General features: G+C 40.1%; 1 protein-coding gene across 1 annotated transcript; it reads right to left on the bottom strand.

Moving 5' to 3' along the window:
• Positions 1 to 1289: 1289 nt before the first annotated feature.
• On the bottom strand, positions 1290 to 13994 carry LOC131679581 (rab3 GTPase-activating protein catalytic subunit). The gene is made up of 5 exons (XM_058960320.1): positions 13930 to 13994; positions 13635 to 13840; positions 1752 to 2722; positions 1565 to 1653; positions 1290 to 1499 (listed from the first exon to the last, which is right to left on the bottom strand). Exons 1-5 carry the CDS (start codon positions 13992 to 13994, stop codon positions 1433 to 1435), a joined length of 1398 nt encoding a protein of 465 aa, XP_058816303.1. The 3' UTR covers positions 1290 to 1432.
• Positions 13995 to 23139: the final 9145 nt, after the last annotated feature.

Here is a 23139-nt window from a genome sequence, read left to right as displayed (position 1 = left end):
CCCATAAGCTATCTCGGTCTCTTCAATGTACCACTATCGAGGCGAAATGCAATAACCATCTTAAAACAATTGCTAAAGAACACTGATGTCTGCAATATACTTGATGATGTTTGCAATACCGTGAACTTCAGTAGAGAAGCACAGATTTTTTCGTGAAAATTGATTTATTATTAAACTGAAATATTCCCCAGGATTTTTTAAAGACATTTCTGTTTCCATTTGCTAAGTTCGTTACGTTTGTGGTTCAGACATACATTGGTTTGTTCCGTCACATTCGACGTTCTGATCGTCAATACTATTAATCTTCTGCAGGTACCAAAACCATATGAATTTAAAAGTTTCACACGTGCTTGACGTTTATTGCAAATAATGAAGCTTGATAAATAATTGAAATGTGCCGCCCCCTAATTTTGCCTTTCGCGCTCGGGTCGGGAGCCCCGTAACGGGGCCCCCGTTAGCCGTCCCCTCTCTTTGGAATGATTTTTAAAATGATAATCCCGACAACTTGAAAGGGAATGATTCAGGGATGCTTTAAAGTTGAATGCAGGTTAGGGTAGATTCAAATGGAAGTCAATTGAAATTGAAATTTCGCTTCACTGACCGGGTCAGTATCCGATCAACATCGCAATTTATGCAGTTCCCTAAGATACTGATACAACTCGTAAAGCCTTCAATATTGTTAAATACAGAAGCTGCACTTTTACGACACATTGCGGGGTGTGCATTCTGTGAACGTGAACGTTAAAGTTTATCAAGTGAGTAACTGAAAGTTTTCTCGTTCAGTAAGCCTTTCGTTCCGTGCATGAAAGTGAAGAAGTCAGCACGTGCTATCAACACGTGTGTGTGTATTTATGAGACTTTTCTATGAAATCATTTTTCTCTCGAGGGATACAAGTTTCAACTGCTCATTAAAATTCTAGTAACGGCTGCGTTCCTTTTTGTGGGTTACTACAGCAAGTTTGCTGCGTGGTGCCGTTCACGTAAAGTGGGTAACGAACCCCGTTGGCTAGGGATTCGATGGCGTAAAATTCTAAGCATACTTTTACTGTCGGGCTATGGCATAGCTCATTGTCACATTGGTGGAGCGGCTTAGATTAGGATTCCGAAAAGGTGCAGATTTTGCGAACTGAATTTAAAATAGTGTTGAAGGTGTAATACTTTAAAGCTTTCGTGCTGCTTGACTTTTATAAGGTCTTTTTTTATATAATTTTCAACAAACTAATGAAGGAATGCAAACATACCATGGGGATTAGTTGTCATCATCGCAATTGAATAAGATCTTACTCAAATTTGATGGCGGGTTTTGCTTAAAAGTATGCAAACCCTAATTCTATTTTGCGCGTAATTGAAATTTATACTGTAACATTTTTATTTTTAGAATACACGTTGTTTAAATATTGAAATGGAATTGAATGCAATAATATTTCGCTGTTCAGTAAAACGTCGTATTTTGACTGAATGCTCCGCAAAGACGAAACTCGTTGTGAGTCAAAATTGCCCTAAAAATAAATTTTATATTTCACACATCCTTGACGACTACAGAATAGAACAAAGTGATACCCACCTCATAAACTGTGGCGATCCCAATCCTTTATTGACAGTTTGACCTCCAAGTCTCATCGTGAATTGCTTTTCCACCGGATCAGGCAAACACTGAAACGAAACAAACACTCGTGAAATCATTGGGTATCGAGCCCGCTAAAAACAAGGAAGTATACAATGTACGCCCCATCCGCAAGCATAAAGCTTACCAACGCAACAGTTTGCTCGTTCGCCTGTTCATTTGCAGCTTTCTTCGCATCGGTAAACATATTCAGCACTCGCTTCGCAATCATGCTTTTCGCTGCACCGTCAAGCTCGCCTTCGAAAGCTTTCAGCAGTTGAGATAAAAGTTCCACCTTTGTTGCTTTATCCATTGTGTTCTGCTCTTCGGTACCAGCGTCATCTTCAGGAAACAGCTTCTTTCTCAAGCTGCGTACTTGAATAATCAAGCTTTCCTGTTGGGTGATATCCGAAAGTAGAGCTTCATACTTTTTCCACGAATTTCCACGCGGAGTTGGCGCATTTGTAATCCAATTTTCTCGCGAAAGTTTGCAACATGTACTAACGATTTTTTCCATGTTTTCAGCAAAGTTGGGAATAACCTCACCATCAACTCCAGCTTCGTTCGATAAGATTTTGACGGAGCTATGGAACAGCGATGACATCGTTAGCTGTGCGATCTGTCCGATGGTTCTCGACTCGATATAATGAAGCACCTTCTCAGCTTCTTTAGCATCATCAAACAACCGCCGCTGACGTCTAGCCGGAACTGGCCTAGCATTTTCCCAAACCGTCTTCCAGGTATTGCCAGGGATCATCATCCGCGAGCTCAAGTGTCCCTTCCTGCCGAAGGGATCCCTCTCGTCCACATCCTCTTCGATCCAATCCCTCGGACTGTACCAGCGAATAAAATCCTCCAGCTTGCCAGCCGGATTGGCTGCCTTGAAACTCTCCATGTCCGATAGGAGCGAGGCACTCATCATCTGCGTACACAGCTCACTGCCGGGACCTAGTTTCAGCATTACCTCCGCATCGTCTTCCAGCTGGTCTTCGGTTTTCGGTACCGGTTCCTGGGTGATCGGTATGTAGAGCGGTTCATCTGAATCGACCAGCAGCATTTTGCCTAGCTTCGAGAGACGGCCCACCGGTTGGTTCCACGCTGCGTGGCGCCGCTTGGATTCTGAAATTAGGGAAAGAAGTTTTTTTCAGTTTATTTGTGCATTCGTCTGTCCTTTTTTAGTCATTATAGCTGACGTAATCTGAACGAACAAAACCATTGAAACTTGTTCATCAAAACTATCGGCACGGTTTGAATAGCCATTCGATTAAAGCATAACGCACAGCAAAATCTTGCCAAAGAAATCCCAACAGTTATAATTTATCTCAATTTATTTCAACAACAGGTTTAATGATTAGTTGCCAGAATTTTCCCTTAAAAAAATTCCAATTAGATTTACTATATCCAAATACCGAAATTTTGTTTTATCCCATCTATAAGGTTTTGCATAATGGTGTCGGTTTCCTGTTCGGAAGCCTTTTCCTACCTTCATTCGAAACATTTCTCACCATTTACTATTGATGATTATTTCCGTTACATTTCTGAACTACTTTTCCGTAGTTACAAGATGCTACCAGAACAACCCAGAACTTGTTTATCTACGAATTAAAACCAGTAGCCGATGTAGCGGACACTTGTAAGGCTGATGAGTGATTGAGCCTGTAATTGCGAAGTATTGGCTCTTCAATCCACACCTACATATGGCTTGCCACACCATATCATTTTTAGTAAACTTTGGTAGCTGATAGTCATGCTTGCCAGTTTGTAATGCAGTATAAATCTGACGACCTGGAAGCTGAATGTAATTTTCTGTGACATTCGCTTAGTCATCCATCGTCACAATGCACCGTAGTCTACAATGCAAATTTAGCAGGAATTTTAAATTTTTACTAAAACTAAATAACTTAGCCTTATTATGTCTTTGGGAAAGTTTTGCTAGTTTCAGAGCTCTTTCTTTTCTTAAAATATCATTTGGGGTGGTTTGAATTTTACCAAGACAAAATAAAATAACTTTTTAATCGTTCTAGATAGAGCCATACTACTTTCCGTCAAGTTATAGAACGACAAATTATAGAACAGTTTGCTGAAAACATGTAATCAAAGTTTAGGCTGTTTATTGGTGTTTCTTATCAAAATTGTTTTATTCACATATCATTTGCGATATTGATTTAAAACTGAAGTAGTGATCAGATAACTTTGAGTTTATTTTAGAGTGAGTAATTTGTTTCATAGCACTACATATCTAGCTATCATAGTTGAAAAGTTATTAGCACTTTTCCGCTAATAAGGTTTTGTCACATATAACAGCTCTGTTTTAATCCACCTAGTGGTGAGATTGTACCTTTCTCATTTATCCGAACTATGATTCATGAGCTGGTTATGTTCAATATAATTGTGGAAATGTCTATTACATTGAGTCAAAAGAAAAAGCTCGATCGACGAAAAATTGTTTGCACACTTGGCAGATTTTGGCACATTCTTATTATACTTAGCGCGTATCCCCCACGACTTGAGCTTGTGCGACCACCACCCCTGGCTGCTACTCCGTTATCGATCTGGACTAGCTGAAGTTGCACAGAGAATAAGTAGATTAATTATGCTTGGGAATAGCGAAACATCTTTCAATGTGCAACTCCTGGTAATCCTAAAGTATTGATCAATACCGGCGCCGGCCAGGCCCGAACGTAGATCGCAGAAGGAAAGGGAAGGAATGGTTAGTCCGATACTTGCTTTTGCTAGAGGCCGTATATACTACTGCGCACTCCACAAGTATCACAGGAGGAGGATATTTTTGTTAGTAAGAGTATAGAAGTTGGATCACTTCTTCTTTACCGACGCCAGAGAGGTCACTTCACTATCTGGACTAGATATCGATCCACCCAACTCATAGACCGGGGACCAACGGCTGTACTTCCCTTCCGAAGGAAGACGTGACCATAGATTTTTTCACCTCAGAAAAATCTCAACGACCTCGGCTGGAACTGAACCCAGGCAAATTGGAATGAGTGGCGGTCACGCTTATCACTCAACCACCGGCGCCGTCCCCACGTATCCCCCACGACTACTGCAAAAGTCGACGCTGACGCTAAACAAAAAAGTATAATCTTTAATTAGCTAAATCAGCATGAGTTCAATGTTATCTTCATGTGTTCATATTTTGAAATGCTGAGGGGAATGAGTTTGGACGGGGAGTATGGTGGGTAAGTATCGTGAGAATGGAGCGTATTGTAGCTGTGTGTATCCGGCGGTGGCTGAAATCTCTCGCAGTATTTCAGCGAAGAATTGACCCACTGGGTTTCTGTTCCCCATGTCGTAAGAGGCGACTAATAACAGCTGTGCCGTCAAATGGTGAGATAACATAGTACTCACAAGTTTCCTATCTCATGCCTCCACGTGAGTCTATCGAGGACATGTAATCGTTAGACCGGCGTCGGCTGGATGCTATCAGCCTTCTGCTGTAGCATCGAAATGAGAGGGCGCCAACGGGCGGGCCTCAAAACCCGTACCGTAGAATTTATGCCACAATCCAAGGTGTGACGCGACCCGTGCCGAGGGATGAATGGCCGAGGGGCATCAACACTTCGAACCCCAGCCATACGTAAAACTAGAACTGGGATCCGATGTGATGACAAATACCAAGCCGCGCACGGAGCCTGTGGGGCACCAGGGCGCACCCCACAGTATTTTTGCCCTTACCCTGTCAAGCGGGGCTCTGACAGGGTTGACTTTCCCTAGCTATTCGTGGGAACAAAACGGAAAACACTAAGAACACTGTAAACATGAGTTTGGAGGAGATCGCGGCGATGGAGGTGGAAGAGGAGAAGGATTGCGCGGAAAGCAAACTTGGAGAGCTGCTGAATAGTGGTTCGTTGGAGGATGTTGTGTCCTGCACTTCGTCTATTCTCAACTCTCCAGATAGAGACGAGGATCGGACAGTGGCCAAGGAGGACACAGACCAGATCGGCGGAGCAACCGGTGGGTTGAAGGTCTCCCAGAACAAAACAAGAGGAACAGGAAGAACTCATCACTTAAGCGGAGCGGCAAAGAAACTGAGCTGCTGAGAAACGGCCACAAACACACTGAAGCGCTAGAATTGGCAAAAATCCCAATAGGGAAGGCACCATCTAAGCGACAGCGTTCGACGGACACGGAGTCGCCGAACAACAGTCGGTGCAGGAAGGAACCGCAACCGAAAAAGATCAAGAATCAGGATCCTAGACAGACACTGAAAACTGAGCAGCGCCCAACTTTCAACGAAATGGCCAAGTCGTACTCGATGGCCATCATTCCGGTTGGCTACCCTGCAAATACCCTCAGCCATGAACAACTGAATGCTATTCGATGCATGCTGATCGATAGCGTCATGGAGCAGAGCTCAAGCAATACGAGACCCAAATTTTCGGAAGTGCACCTACAAACAAGGGTATCTCGAAATTGCCTGTGTAGACAGAGATACCACAGCTGTAATTAAGCCCTGGGAAGGCGCTTCATAGGAAGTTGGTGAAGCGTCGCAGATTCCAAAACAAGCGCGGATATTTCCCCGACAGCATCGACAGGTTCGATGGAACATCCTGCTTCATCTACCTTCATTGCACAAACATGTTATGAGGGAGGCGAGACTATTTGATGGGGATTTAAATGGTCACCTGAGTATAAAAAAGAACTCAAACTAAACCCTATCTTGACTACAGTTCAAGATAAAATGGAGGCTAAACCGAACTTCGATATCTCATATGAGGTCCACATACTGGATCGTCAGATGTGGGATGTAGGGGTTTCTATATTACCTCAAGGTACAATATTATTCTATACGGATGGTTCTTAAATGGGTGAGCTGACTGGCTCGAGAGTCTACGGACCAAGAATTAAAGAAGCGATATCAATGGGAAAGTGGCCTACAGTTTTCCAGGCAGAGGTATATGCAATAAACACCTGCTCGGAGGTCTGTAGGAAACGAAACTACAGACATGCAAAAATCGTAATCTTCTCGGACAGCCAAGCAGCACTGTTGGCATTAAGGTCGTCGAAATGTGAGTCCAAACTGGTTTGGGAGTGCATCACATCTTTAGGGATCATCCATAAATGACGTAGCATTATATGAGGGAGGGGGGAGTTTTGTATTTTGTGATGATGTGTGACGACAGGGGGGTAGGGGGTCATGTCATGCTACGTAGCTTTTTTAAAAGGGAATAGAAAAGAATTTTTAAAAATTTTACGGTGACAAGCGGGAGCAGAGTTACCGTCAAGCTACGTAGTTACCAGGGGGGGGGGGGGTATTTAGAGGTTTGTGACGAAATGCTACGATGGGAGAGGGGGGTGTTAAAATCACTTAAAAAATGCTACGTCATTTATGGATCATCCCTTACAACAACTGGCAACTCAGAATAAAGTAATGATATTCTGGGTACCTGGTCACCAAGGAATCGATGGTAACGAAGTGGCCGACGAATTAGCCAGGCCATCGAAATCTAAAAAACTGCGTGACACTGACATCGATGATGATAGCACGTCTCAGCGTCCGGAAAAATTTCTGTGTGGAACAGCGTATTGTAGCTGTGGTCCTTCGGAGCTATCGTGAACTATGAACCAAAAATTCTAGGTGTATCTTTCCGGAATCGATTCGCACTGCCGTTATGCGCATAATTGTCCCATGTATATAGGGAACCCAACATAACATGCGACAACCATGCGTATAGCGGCAGCGCAGGTCCGCGACGATACTGTTCTGCGTACGAAACTGGGTTCTGAGGATGCGAATGCTGATAAGCTGGTTCCCAGAGAGGTTCGTACTCTGAATTTGGCAATGTCAGCAGATACAAGGCTAATTGGTATTCGTATCCATGAATTCGAGGATGTAAGACGAGTTGATCTGAATTTTTGGAGACCCCCATAAGCTTCACTTCAACCCCTGATCATATTGGACCTTTAACATTCAAGTGCGCTCCGATTCTCGCCAATCCATCAGTTCCGTCAATACAAACTCTCAAGATTACCTGTTCGTCTATTACCAGAACGTTCGTGGAACGAGAACAAAAACGCAGGCCTTCTTGCTTGCCGTCACATCCTGCGACTACGACATTATCGTGCTCACCGAAACTTGGTTTCGTAATGATATAGTTATCTGTGATGCGGAGGTGGTGTTCTCATCGCTATAAAGAAGAATCTAACCGGGACGGTGCTAAATATGCCTGGATGTGAATATTTGACATCGGAACAAGAGTCGGCAGTCACAGGAACGTTGGCCGCTGATGGTTTGTATCAAATCTGCTCTCTTAGTAACGTGAATGGATTCACCCTCAATTTAGCTTTTGTCAACGACACGGATGTGTTCTAATGGATTAAGCCTTGAGTATAGATCTCAAAATGGATGGAAAACCATGAGAAATATATTCCCAAGTGTGTGCAAATAATATTGAAATACCGAAAGCTGCAGAGGAATCTCACTACTAAACTGTCCGACTAAATTACTGAGAGAGTTTGTTTGCAATGCGATGTACGCTTCGTTTTCCAACGTATTTGATGAATATCAGCACGGATTTAAAAAAAAAGTTCGGCAACTTCGAAATTGATGATGTGCACAAGTTGTCTAGTTCCAACAGTGGGGAAGCGCAACAAGTTGGTGCAATATATTTTGATTTCGCAAAAGCATAAGCCCCACAATATTGCTCTTATGAAACTATGTCGACTAGGATTTCGTCCGTGGGCAACAAGATGGTTGCAATTCTATCTCTCCGAACGAAATTGACAAATTGTTCAAGTCTATTTGAAACGCAAACCGGCGTCTCCCAAGGAAGTCATCTAGGCCCACTTATATTTTTCTTAATGCATCAACGATCTCTGCACTCACATCAAGTCTGGAAAACTATTCTACGCTGACGATCTTAAAATCTTTCGTTCAATTGCCTCGGGGTTCAACTCTATACTGTGCTCTAAGATGATATAGCCAATACTGAAGAGCTGCTCAATGACATGTAGATCAATGTCGATAAATGTAAGGTGATAAGTTTGGGGTGCAAGACAATTCTACGGCGCTACGATTACTTCCCTTGTCATCAAGAGGGTGAATCCAATGCGCGATTTGAGTACGTTATTCGACAGAAAACTACGTTTCGCAGTCCGGTTTGAACCTTCGTTCGATCCGGTCATAAAACGTGATAGCTCCCGGTTTATTTAGAGTTTTTCAACAGCAACAGTCTTTCACAAGAACACTTTCTACTCAATCAATCGCTTTCAACACTAAATTGGACTAATTCAGCCCAAAGAAATATTTAATTCTTTTAAAATGCCTGGGTCCTCCCAGAAAGGCCGTGTGCTAAATATTACAAAGAAACGATCGACGAGGAAAATGAAATATCCAACAAATTGAAAGATTTACTTAGCTTTCCATAAGTTTATACGCGAACGGAGGTCTTAGCGGAATGAACGTACTTTATATATGTTTTCTACCATTTAATTCCACTATGTTTGTTTATAGCTAAATGCACTTGCACTTCACTATTTAACAGATACCTGGTATTTCGATTACTACTTGTAATCATAGTAGCATCCTACGAAGAAGCTTGTCCACTTCGTACTGTTAAAACGACTAGGGGAACCCCAGCTTAAGTTAAGTTTCTTCTGAAAGCTTTGGAACGGATAACCGATCGTCACATCAGGAACGTTAGTTTAGTTGAATATCCACTGCACAAAATGCAACATGCATATCAGTGTGGGAAATCCACGATCACTCTGCTTCACGATGTTGTTTACAATATTGAGAAAGCTTTCTTACTCAAGCAATCTAGTTTGGGTGTATTCCTAGATATTGAGGGTGATTATGACAATGTGTCCTTCCAGTCTATTCTGGAAGCGTCGCGCGGTCATGGGATACCTGCATGTATCTCGGGTTGGATAAACGCAATGCCGCATTCTTTGCTCGTCACTGCGACAGGCTGAGAAAAGGAAGTTGAGTTGTATTTGCGGTTGTCCTCAGGGTGGCGTTCTGTCACCTTTGTTATGGAACTTGGTAGCTGACGGCTTGTTGAAGAGACTCAATGAGCTTGGATTTCCAACCTACGGGTTTGCTGACGATTACCAAATACTAATTACTGGATTCTGCGAGGGAACAATCTTTGACTTAATGCAAGAGCCATTAAGAGCTGTCGAACAGTGGGGTCGACAAGTTAAATTATCGTTAACCCAAGCCAAACTTCAATGGTTCTTTTCATGAAAAAGCGAATAACAACCGGGATTAGTCCCTTGCCTCTCTTTGATTCTGAGCTACTGTGTGCAGATCAAGTCAAATATGTTGGAGTTATGTTGGATTCCAAACTGAATTGGTCTGCTCACATTGAGTTCGGAGTCAAGAAAGCGTGCATGGCCTTCGGGCAGCGCAGACGAACTTTTGGAATGACCTGGGGTCTCAAACCTAAATACATCTATTGGATTTACACGACAATTGTACGTCCAATACTGTCATACGAATGCCTTGTGTGGTGACAGAGGTGAGAGATGGTGACAGTCCAGACAAAGCTAAACCGTCTGCAAAGAATGGCGCTCATGGCGTTGACTGGTGCTTTCAGCACAACTCCGACTACTGCTCTTGAGGCACTTCTAAATATCAAACCATTACACATACACCTCAAACAAGAAGCACTATCATGTGCATACAGACTGCAGGTTACTGGGCTTTGGAACAGTAACCATGTTGATCTTGCTACCAGTCATACACGATTGTGTTCACAAATGGTGGTGAATATATTCTTACTCCCAGCGATATTACACTCATATGTAGTTTTCCTTACAGAACATTCCATGTGAAGTTTCCCTCTCGAGAGGAGTGGTTGTCTGGCTATATGGAAAGACAACAACAAACGCAAGTGGTCTGTTACACTGACGGTTCTCTGATGGAAGGACGTGCTGGTGTCTACTGTCGTGAAATGAGATTGGAACAATCTCACAATCGGCCCTTCAACTGAGTTTGACCGGCAGAGTTATAAACTTCTACTCCGATAGTCAGGCTGCAATCAAGGCCCTTAGCTCAGACAAATGACGCTCCAAGCTAGTGATCACGTGCCGAACCCAAATCGAAGAACTAAGCATTGTCAACACTCCCTACCTTGTCTGGGTGCCCGGACATTCCGGTATTATTGGCAATGAATGGGCTAACGAATTGGCTAGGGCAGGTTTGGCGATTGACTTGGTCCTGAGCCCGCAGCTGCCAATTTCGACAAGGTGATAAGGGAAAAAATACGGCCCTGGGCTTCGTCCGAGCACCGTAATTATTGGAGAAATTTACAAACGTGTCGCCAAACAAAGGCGTTTCGAGAACAACCGTGCCCAGTGATTTTGAAAAATCTCTTACATTTTTCGAAGCTCCACTGTGGCATGCTGACCAGGGCTTTAACCGGCCACTGCAAACTCAATTATCACATGGGAATTATTCAGCGCGCTGAGCTTTTTTTCATGTGATCTTTGTGAATCCGACTACGGAACATCATATCATCTGATATGCAACTGTCCAGCAGTAGCGCAATCACGATTTCGAGCTTTCGGCCATCCTTATATAGACGAAACCATGTTTGGACGACTGAAACTCAGAGCCATACTAAAGTTTCTTATCCAATGTGGTGAAAAGGTTTAGGCTTACTCGCAAGCGAGTTGAACTATTTGTGAGTTTAACTTACCTGTTGTTTGCTTTTGTGCTGTTATTTTTACCACCCTTCCAATTCTTCTTCCTTACACCTGCTTGTCATTTCCTTCCGCTCAGGAAATGATCAACACACGGCAAGGCACAAATCCCCGACTACATACGGGGAACGTGCCATCTAAGCCAATATATTCTGTTTTCTGAGTCCTGAACAGTGTTATAAGCAATTTGTGACAAAAATCGTTACAATAATCAATTTCAACGATTAGCTCTCTTTATAGTTTACTAGCTAATAGCCATCGCGCGTTGCTGCGACTTTCAACGAAATAGGAGGAAAACTCAATTTGTTCCGAAGCGCCATATGGCGGGCATACAATCCCCAACCAATTGCACACAAACAGGTTTTCTAGGTCATTCAGTCTGAGTTTTACATCAAAAGAGTCGCAATATTCAATTTCACATATTATAGCATGTAAAACCCTATTATCGGACAAAAAAATGCGTCGCTGCGTTGTTTACGTCAAATGTAATTTTAATTTTTTCTAAGAGTGTACCATGTGTAAATTTTTACGGCAATCGGTTAAACGGTTTGGGAGTCTATAAATCATATATATACAAACATTGACTTTTATACAGGGTGTTTGGTTCATTTCGAGGGGTGATTGATTGTCATATTTGGAGAAAAAAAATCGTTCTACACATACCATCAAATCTCAACCGTTACAGAGTTATTGAACTTTTTGTGTGAAAAACTTATTTGTCTTAAAATACCACTAACTCAAAAAATTAGTTTTAATTATCTTTTAGTTAAAAGTTGGTGTTTTTGGTGAGGTTTTTGTTAATTTTCTCAAAATAATGAATTATGATTATATCAATATCTATTCTCCAAAAGTTCATTATTTCCAAGGCTTTATTGGAAAGCTGAGAAAATTTTCTTTCGATTTATGTACAAATATCTTTTAGTTAAGTGTACTAAATGACTAACTCAAAATTAGCGTTTTTTAGAGTTTTGCAATTATTCTAATTATTAATCAAATAAATTTATCTTTACTATTGTTTATTTGGTGCCCCTTAACATTCTCTATAACTTTTATGTGATACTTTATCCCTATCGCTTTTCGTTTCGCTGCAATTTAATAGTTAACACAGCATGAGCTAACCACAAATGTAGTGGGTTCTAAATCGTTTTGGCATATGAAACGAGATGATAAACATGATTTTACTTCGAAACTGAAACTCGCGTCAAAGAAAAAGTTGTAGAACTTGCAGAGATGCATTTATTCCATGATAATAATGGAGATATTTATTATTTACTATTTTATGAAAATAACGAAAAATGACATCAACTTTAAACTAATTAACTTCTAAAAGAATACCAAATTCGCTTAACCGAAATGTTTTAATACATTTTTCTCTGCAAAATTTTCCTGGCTTTCGAGTAAAAATAAGATAAGGTGCAATGAGTGCCATATTTTTCCAATAAGAGCTAGTATTAATGAAAATGAGATAAAAATATCCATGTTCAATAACCCAAACACATGAAAACAAAAAAAAGATAATTGTATCATGTCAAAGAACAAATTATGCAGCTCTTCAAGCTTAACAATCTGAATTATTAAAATGGTGATGTTAACCATTAAAATTTTCACGAAATTAACTAAAAATCTATCAAAATTGTTAAATTTTAAATAAATTTCTGTTAAAAGGTTACTTAACCTCACTAACTGAAACATGTGAGGACATCATTCAATGGGAAATTTTCTCACCAATCCAATGGATCTGAAAAAAAATGAAATACAAAGTTTACTTTTTGAGTTAGAGCTATTTTAAGACAACTAAGTTTTTAACACAAAAAGTTCAATAACTTAGTAATGGTTGAGATTTGATAGTGCGTGTAGAACGATTTTTTCTCCAATTATGGCAGTCAATCATCCCTCGGGAGGTTCTTAACCATGAACCAAACACCCTGTATATATAGATAAATAAGTTAGTTTTCAAGATTTATTTAGCTCCTTTATTTACCTGATTAGAAGCCATAAAAATTCCTGATACAAAAATTACATAACTGCGAAAGCATGTTATATCTGAACCAAATCATATAAACCAAACAGATGAAAAGTCACCACTTGTTGAATTAGAAATGTAATGTAAATTAAAACAATAGAATCAAATACAGAATTAAATATAAAAAATCAAATAAAATCAGTTAATCATAAAATCATAAAACGTAAGTCTTGTGTTCCACAGAAAAATCGCTTTAAACCTGTGTCAAGGCTTAAATCGTTTCAGAGGTTCTTAATTTAAGCATTGAAATCTTCGCTACTTATTCAAGTTGTAAAAAGTACCCCGAATAGCACTAAAACAAACAATTTGCACAAACTTTAACAGTAGGTGCTGGCAACTTACCATTCTCGTCTCTCTCATCGTCCGAGCAATCGAAGAACTCATCCTCCGACTCGTGGTTTCCCTCGCGGGACTCCATCGCCCCACCGCCAGTCATTGCGAAGGGCAGTCCTCCCTCGCGGATCCTCCTGCGTTCCATGCAAATGTTGAGCATTTGAAGTTTCTGGTGAAGCAGGCATGTTCTCGAGTCCGGGAAGCCGGCCGCAATTCTGAAAAGAATGAGAACATAAAACATATAGGTAGAAGAAACGGATCGGAAAGTGTTCTTGTAAGAATTTTCACTCCACTCGTCGTTTACTGCCCGAACAACAGCGATCGATCCATACCATTCCACCACTTATAAGCACTGGCAGCGTTGTCCATATTTCTGACAACAACAACAGTTGCCTAGTGGATTTCTGGCTGCTTCAATTGATCGTTTAGAGGACCGCTCAAAAACGCAATCGAAACGCGAACGCTTCTAGACGAATGTATACCAGGCAGCAGTGGCCACTTCGACCGTAAACAATGAAAGCCAGAAACGATTATACAGTTCACCTGTGGGAAACCCGGCGAGAATTCTAGTTTCGAGAGCCACGGTAGTTGCACAACATACCGCTTTTGGAATTTCTCACTCGTTAAGCGCGGTTTGACGTTCGCTATTCTGCGTAATTGTGATATTGGGATGAGGTGAATCACGACGAGTGGAAGAAAGAGGGAGATTAGCGGATGGTTTGATGGAACAAAAACGGCGTAAAAACAATTCTTCACTTCGTCAGATTATCCGAGTGATTATAACACTATCGCCAAGATAAAACAAATTCGATGTGTATTAAAATAATTATAATCAAAGCACTTCCGTGTTAAGTGCAATAAGCTGATAGACATAGGAGTTGGAACTGTGGCCGGCCAGATAATTAATCTCCCACTTGAGCGATTTCTGATTATCATGTTTAATTGCAAGCCTCACTTGAACTTGTTTCCAATTGGATAATTTGTCTAATCTAGTTCCGAGCCCAATAAGCTTAGTGAACGGCGTCTCGTTAAACTTTTCTCCGGCTGTGGGAAAACATGTTTGCAAATCGTGTCGAGTGGCACCCCACGCAGCCAAAACAACTGCACCTACCTACATCCACCAGCTCGGCACCAACTTTAATAAGCCGCATTCAGGTAACGCACAACAACAAAACCGATAAGAGTGGCGAGGTTTCGCACTTGAAACGTTTGGAAAGGTGCCAAGACTTGAACAGCCGAACTGCAGACTTATCAACGCCGAGAAACAAAAAAAAAAGAATCTGCCTTCTGCTAGTTTACTTGCTCTCCTTTCTCGCCCGAACTGCAGGGACTGCTTTCGAGACGGTACCAACCAATTGTGCAGCAAAACATAAACATCTTCATTGGCAGCAGCAACAACTTCGGCGGCTCCCTTCGGCGTTTTTGCTTTGGCCTGGCATCAGCACATACACACAATTGGGTAAATGTCGGCCGGATCGTCGGAACATACCGCCTCTGAAAGTCTGGTGGGTCGTGCGGTTTAGGTCATCGAACGGCAAACACAATGAGCGCTGAACTTGATTTTGTACTATTCGAGTTACGTCGGTCGGCGCCGCCGGTTCGGTTTGTGCATGCGATAATTTTATCTGTTCCTTGATTAGCATGAAACGTGTAAATTATCGCGCAACCGGAGATTACCGGTTTTTTCACGTTTGGGAGGAATTGGAAAGGCTAATATTGGCTGTTCTGAATGTTGGGTGTATTATTACAGAAAGCAATAATACCTTACATGATCCTCTCTGATTCACTTTATGACAAAAACGCCTGATAAAGAGCCCTATAACTAAAGCAAAATATACAAAATTTTCAGTCCGGACTTTTTCAGTCCAACATAAAATGATGACGATGATGTAGTGAACCCACCATCAGTGCAAGGGCTACGCCAGTGGCTGCAGTTGCTTTTAACAGCAATGCCAAATGTCGCTAGCAAACGACTTTAAATTTTCGCTGTATAAATGGCCAAAAAGGGATGGATCCATAAGCAGAAGTTCTTATGCGCACTCCACAGGGACAAAGAATCTCCTACCAACAATAAAATCCAGACGTTTGAATAGCGACATTTGCAATACTCGTTAAGGCACTACCTGATGGTTTGTGTGAGAAGAGCGCGTCAAACTTACCGTGCCGTGACAGATAAGAATAAAAGCACCAACAACATAATCCAAAAGAATTAGATGGTCAATACTGCCATTCTTACCTTCTGACTAGGGACAGGCATTCCACGTACCCTAATCCAAGACACAGTTCGAATGATGCTCTGATGCACCCTCCACATCCCAGCATATTTGTTATGAAATATAATGTAAATGGTCGAAATGTAATATAATGGATCAAATGAGATAAAAATGATTAGCTATACAAAATTTGACCATTAATTTGTATTGCCTTTCTCATATAGAAAGGTTATGCAATCACTCTGAAAAACGTCAACCTAATCCCGGCCGAGTGTCATATCCCATTCGACTCAGTTCGTCGAGATAGGAAAAAGTCTGTATGTGTGTGTATGTGTGTGTGTATGTATGTGCGTATGTGTCAAATAATGTCACTCATTTTTCTCAGAGATGGCTGGACCGATTTGCCAAAACTTAGTCTCAAATGAAAGGTGCAACCTTCCCATCGGCTGCTATTGAATTTTGGATCGATCGGAATTCTGGTTCCGGAATTACGGGTTTCAGAGTGCGGCCACACAGAAATTTCTCATATAAACTATAGGAAAAATTAAAAATAGAATTTTTATTTTTGATGCTAAATGTGTTCAAGGTGCATGAAACGTCGAGATTTGATGCAAATTCGAAAAAAAATTTGACGACCATTCAATTTTTTGGATTTTGGCACATTTTTGCCTTTCTCATATAGAAAGGTTATGCAATTACTCTGAAAAACGTCAACCTAATCCCGGAGGGCCAAATTTTTTTTCAACTAGCATAAGGTTTCTGGATTTTAACAGGGGCCTAGTTGATGCTTTACGGAGAGGGGTTACACCCCTCGTCTACTGTTCACTCCCCTCCTTTAAAAATCTCCTTAAATCACCCCTCAGACCACCACCCCATCCAGCCCTCATACCCCTCCCTTTCAACCCCATCATCTTTAAACCACCACTATACACTGCGTCAAGGAGATTTAAGACATCACGATATTTTTCAATTTCCAAAAATGTTAGAGATCTTTCGTTCTAATTCTAATCAAATCAATTTATTTCAACATATTACACAACATTTCAACGATAAAATCCGAATTTATTTAATAAATATAAGAATTATATCGATTTTTAACTTTCGACATGTCAAAATCATTTAAGACAGTCACCAACTTTTTTCTCAAAATCCTCCATTTTCAAATCAACCAACAATTTTGCGACTCCTCAGTACTTGATTGGGTTTCCATTCTTATTAATGACTGCGTAAACTCTATTTGGCATACTATTTATCAGGTTTTTAATCACATCTGCTTCAACGGAATTCCATGCTTCTGTAATCGCACTTTTAAGCTCATTCACGGCAGCGTGACGTTTGTTGTTAGCATAGATTCGACGTACGAGGATTCCCCACAGATTTTCTATTGGGCTGCAGTCAGGAGAACGAGCTGGCCATGGAAGTACATCGATTTTTTTGTCCTTCAGCCATCTCATGGTTTCGGTACTTTTGTGAATTGACGCATTATCTTGTTGGAAAGTGAACTTTAGGCGTGAATAATGCCGTTTAAATGGAACCAAACATGTTTCAAGGACATTTATATAATCTTTGCTGTTCATTTTGCTGGAAGTAAACGCCAAGTTCAGTTTTCCGCGACTACAAAATGCGCCCCATACCATGCAACTTCCTCCTCCAAAATTACGCGTAGAAAAATGTACCTCTTCCTTTCGTAGATCACGCCAATACGAATTATATCCGTCAGGACCATCAAGCTTAAATTTTTTTTCGTCGCTAAAGATAACCTGTCGCAAAAATGTATTATTACTTTCGATGACAGACATATATCTATTATATTGCAACTATGTTTTCCCAATTTAGAAACTTACCAAGTTCCAGTGGCGGCTCATGTTAGCTCTTGCAAATTCAAGCCTTGCCATTTTATGCTCTTGTTTCAAACGAGGTGCACGCATCATTTTCGAGCGGCAAATATTTGGATTTTTCACCAACACCTGTCGAATAGTCTCCCGAGATACATTTAAATCCAGCTCAGCCTTAATTTGACTAAGCGATTTTGTTGAATTGGATGCCGTGTTGACTATTTTCCTTTTATCTCGACTTGTTAGTTTGCTTTTGATGGTTTTCGGGTACTTTTTACCGTAATTTTCTGGATCCTCCAGAAAATTTCTGACCACACACCGCGATCTACCAACCTCCTTCGAAATCTGATTAATACTCATATTTATGCGCCTGTATGCCAGTATGGTGGCCTTTTCCTCTTGCGAAAGGCACTTTCCCCGCGGCATAACTTTAAAATGACGTTAGAAACTAGCTAAAACAAAATTAAGTCAACAACTAATTAACTGTCTTAAAGGAACTTGACACTTGATAGTTTTGTTTACATTCGCTGAGCTGATAGCACTGTCCCTATTTGCTAGTGCGGCCAGTAAAACAATTTTGTTTGCTGACTTCTTACTATCGATATAGAAAAAAATGAAAATAATACTTATGGCATTACATTTAGTATCAAATACAAGGGGTGTCTTAAATCAACTTGACGCAGTGTATTACAAAGCATACCAATTTAAGCTGGGGAGTCGTTCGTTCATGGGACTTTCGCCCTCCTCACATACCCACCCCCGCATGACAAAATGAGTTAGTAAGCAGATAACATTGATCTAATGCTGATTAGGCTAATGAAGTATGATATTTTTTTGTTTCAAGTGTTTCACCGTCGTAACGTAGCTCATCAAGTTCGTGGCTGGCATGCCATTGTGTTTAAGTGCAAAGTGTACTAAGAATGTAATGGACATTTCCACAATTATGTTGAACATAAAAAGCCTCCTTGCCATAGTTTAGAGAAATGAGAAAGGCACAATTGCACCGCTAGGTGGATTAAAACAGGTTTTTGTATTTGCATTTGTGAAAATTTTATTCATCTAACATTTAATGTCTTAATGAAATTTCCTAAAACTACTGTGATTCAATTCGTCTTCTAAATACAGATGCGGTGAGGTTAAAATCAAATAATTCGGAGAACTCATTGAAACTCCGAACCATTGCGATGACAGGACTGTTGGCAGCATAGTCAGTTGGTCTCATTTCAGGAACAAGCATCACTCTTTGGCGAAGAGTACGAGATGGCGCATAGAAATGCATTTGTGCTAGTAGGTCAGGTACGTCGTATTCATCCAGCAGTATTTTGGTCGCAAAGACTGCTTGCGATGTCATTCTCCTTTCAGCAAGGGTGTGCAAGCCTAATGAACGACAGCGGTCTCATACGGCGGCAAGTTTTGCGGATCACTCTATGGCAAGAAACGCAGAGCGTATCTGACAGACCGTCTCTGAACGCCTTCGATTCTATTGATCCAAACAGCATGGTAAGGATTCCAAACGACATTTACAAATTCTAGCATCGAAGGCACTAATGAACAGTAAAGAGCTTTAAAACACAAAGGATCACGAAATTCGTTAGATATCTTAAACATGAATCCCCGTTGTCGATTGACCTTGTCGATTGTAGCAGAGAAGTGACGATGGTAAGTTAGCTTATAATCCAGTATTACTCAAAGGTCTTTGATGTAGTCAACACGTTGTAGCTGATTTCCAGAAATATTATAATCAAAAGGGATGGTGTTCCTAGTGCAATGAAAGCTGATGACACTGCATTTGGTAATGCACAAAACCATCATATTCAGCACACACCAGTCGCTAAGAGTATCCAGAACGGTTTGCAGTACCAGGCAGTCGGACTGATCACGAATTACGTAATATAGTTTAATATCGTCAGCGAAAAACAGTTTGCCACCAGGATTTAACATACTAGCCACATCATTAATAAACAGCGAAAATAGCAGCGGTCCGAGTGTACTACCTTGAGGAACTCCAGAGCTGTTTGAAAAGCAATCAGACTGAGCAGTACCAATACTAACAGCAACTTGACGATGAACGAGATACGATCGAAGCCACTCACAAAACCTAGTCGTGCAGCCAAGTTTTTTCAGTATGGCAATCAGGATATCGTGATTCACTTTGTCAAAGGCGGATTTCAAATCAGTATATATCGCATCCACTTGAAGTTTTTTGCACATATTATCCATACAAAATGACGTGAAGCTCACTAGATTGGTTTCCACCGAACGGCAAGGATAGAAACCATGCTGACAGGTGCTAATATAGTGTCGGCAGGAAGCAAATAGTGTTTCGTTAACCAGTGACTCAATCAGTTTTGATTCAACTCCAAGCGAAGTAATTCCACGGTAATTTTCAACGTTACGCTTGTCGCCTTTTTTGAAAACAGGGATTAGTGTCGAACATTTCCATAATTGTAGTACCCTCCAGAATGGCGTAAATAGCTAATGACAAGGGATTGTTGTTTCACTAACCTCCATCAATCCATAACGCGCTCCTATGGCCTTGCTGCTATTATACTATAGATTTATAAAGGAATCTAATAAATTGTTATGAGCATATGGTATATATTGATATTTTGAATAGAAAGCATATTACCAATGTTCTAATTAGTAATATGGCCCATAGAACTAACATGAATAGACGAGTCCAGAAACGGTAATCCTAAAATATGTTACATTTGACAAAAACAATATCTATGTTTGTAGATTAGTATCTCCACATACGCTTCTAGAATTGGAAAAATGTGATTTGTTACAAAACTAGATAGGGTAAGGTGGGGCAAATCCGACCTAGTAAATGGTTTTGACTGTAAAATGCTCATTTTATATCGGATCAAGTCGTTTTATATACCAATTTAAAGGTTAAACTCCTGGGCAATTTTTTGTATAAAGCATTTTATTTGGATCTTGGGAATATCTTGAGATACAAGCGTTTTACAAAAATGTTCATTTTTACTGTTTTCAAAAATGGTGGGGTAAACCCGGCCCCCTATGTTTTTGGTTGATTTAGTGCAGATACTACTCAAATTTTATGGTGTTTCAATGATAAATCAATAAATGTTGTGTTATTGAATTGCAACATGAAGAAAATGGAGTTCAATGTCAATCTTGGAATGCTAAAATCACGAGCAGTAGCACGTAATGATATTCCCAGTTGCATCGGAGCAATTGCTCGACGAATACTATAATCATCACGTTTTTGTGTCTTTCGTTTGTAATTATGAACCATTTTGCATAAAATAATAAATAATAACAATAAAAATATATTTCAATTTGATAAATAAAAATTTTCTTAGCAAAAAAGCGATCGGATTTACCCCAATATTTAGAGGTCGGATTTGCCCAACTGCGTCATTTTTCATTACGATGCAATTAAAAAAAATATGCAAAAGGTTGAACTATTCATCTATGCACTTTGTAGGACTTAAATCAAAGAATTTAAATCCACTTACATTTATTATACAATCACTTTAACAATCAGAAATATCCAAAAGTCAAATCAAAAGTGGTGAAATTTTTTTTTGTCGTATGAGCATCTCAATGTAGACTAATAAAATGCTCTCATACCACCATTATGATTATTTTCGATGCTCTACACGACAACATTGAAATTAGTTCGCGTTGTGCTTCTGATTTTCGGTAACAGAGGGGGGTTGGGTTTACCCAACGGTCGGATTTGCCCCACCTTACCCTATCGATGCCATTGCAATCCTTTTGTTGAAATGCTGTAAAGAAAAACTTTTCTTTTTCTCACATTGTGACACAATTTTTGAGGTAATCACGTTAAGCTATGAAAAGGTATCTTTTAAATCAATCCTGCGCCGTTAAACACAAAACAAACCCATTCTCCCTCCAAAGAAACGTTACAGAGATTCTCTCGAAAAATATGTTTTGGATACTACTTGCAGTTATCTGTCATTATAATAATGAAATAAATAAATATCACAAAAAAATGCAGCAAAAAAAAAGCCCGAATGTAATGAAAACAGTTCAAACAATAATAATAATAATAATAATAATAATAATAATAATAATAATAATAATAATAATAATAATAATAATAATAATAATAATAATAATAATAATAATAATAATAATAATAATAATAATAATAATAATAATAATAATAATAATAATAATAATAATAATAATAATAATAATAATAATAATAATAATAATAATAATAATAATAATAATAATTATAATATTAATATTAATATTAATAAGTAGATAGAATAAAATCTAATTATGAATGTAATACAAATTATCTATATAGGAAATAATATAATGTTTTAGTCTACTTTCTACTTCAGCCGCAGTCAGACGTACATTCGAGCCAAGTGAACAACAGGCCTCTCTATCTAGTGTACATTGTCTCGAGAACAAAGGAAACATCGGACTATTCTTGTCATCATGAGTAAAGTTGACGAAAAAGCTCTACTCCGATCCAACGCTGCGGTCGTTGACTTTAAATTTTGTTTAAAACGACCGTGTAAAAATGCAACTTAGGCTTGCGGAAGTCTTGTACCTTCAGTACAACACGTTAGTACAAGCCGAGCGTTTTGTTTTGAAGAACAACTTAAAACACGTGGTTGAAAGTGACGACGTTGGAATTAAGATTCCCGTATATATTGAGAATGATTATATAGATGAAAGGTTATATGACCTATCACCTCGCACCCCTCCTGAGCCAATTGCAAAATGCATGTCGCAATACGGAGAAGTAGAATCCGTTGCACCTGATGCTTGGAGAAACTTCTTCCCGGGTACTCCTAACGGCGTTTTTGTAGTGAGGATGCGGGTTGAAAGGCCTGCACCCTCCTACTTGACAATAAAACTAAAAACTCAAGGAACTACAATTAAGCAAATTACGCTATGCACCCATGAGGGGCAAACTCCTACGTGCAAGTATTGTAATCAGACAGCTCATCATGGACAACCTTGCGCGGAAGATGCAGAGGAAAATGCATCTCAACCGATTGCCGACTCATCTACGGCAAACCAACCTAAAACAGAGTTTTCAATACCAATGCTTGAACCTCAAACGGTGGCCAAATTTGTGGCAGCTGTTCAGACCATAATGACAACCGCAAAAGTATCATCCAGCACCCCAAAAGCAACTGTCAGCAACATCGGCAACGAATGTAGTAACAAGGACGACGGATTTACACTGATCAATAATAAGTGCAAGAAGCAGGGGAAAACATCTGATCCCAGACACCAAGCCAGCTTCGACCAGGACGTGAAAAACAAGAGAGAATTAAATGACCCGCCTGACGCTGTTTGCCAACAGACCTCGCGAAAGAAGGTCTCCGCTCGCAATACAAAGTTGCGCGCACGAGATCCAATATTACTGCACTAATTCTTGTTTGTATTTTTATTTTTACATGTATTGTAAACATATAAAAGGTCCACGGCTCCGCTAAGCTACCG

This window comes from Topomyia yanbarensis, chromosome 2 (assembly GCF_030247195.1).
Source record: "Topomyia yanbarensis strain Yona2022 chromosome 2, ASM3024719v1, whole genome shotgun sequence".
Lineage (NCBI taxonomy): Eukaryota > Metazoa > Arthropoda > Insecta > Diptera > Culicidae > Topomyia > Topomyia yanbarensis.
This window is presented reverse-complemented; position numbering and strand designations above follow the sequence as displayed.

What these genes read in the sequence shown, in the direction of transcription:
- LOC131679581 (XM_058960320.1), bottom strand. Translation starts at nt 13,994, where the DNA reads ATGGACAACGCTGCCAGTGCTTATAAGTGGTGGAATGGTATGGATCGA. An exon ending in CGATCGCTGTTGTTCGGGCA is followed by an intron (nt 13,841 to 13,929) that starts GTAAACGACGAG and finishes CATTCTTTTCAG; the next exon opens with AATTGCGGCCGGCTTCCCGG. An exon ending in ACGAGCAAACTGTTGCGTTG is followed by an intron (nt 1,654 to 1,751) that starts GTAAGCTTTATG and finishes GTTTCGTTTCAG; the next exon opens with TGTTTGCCTGATCCGGTGGA.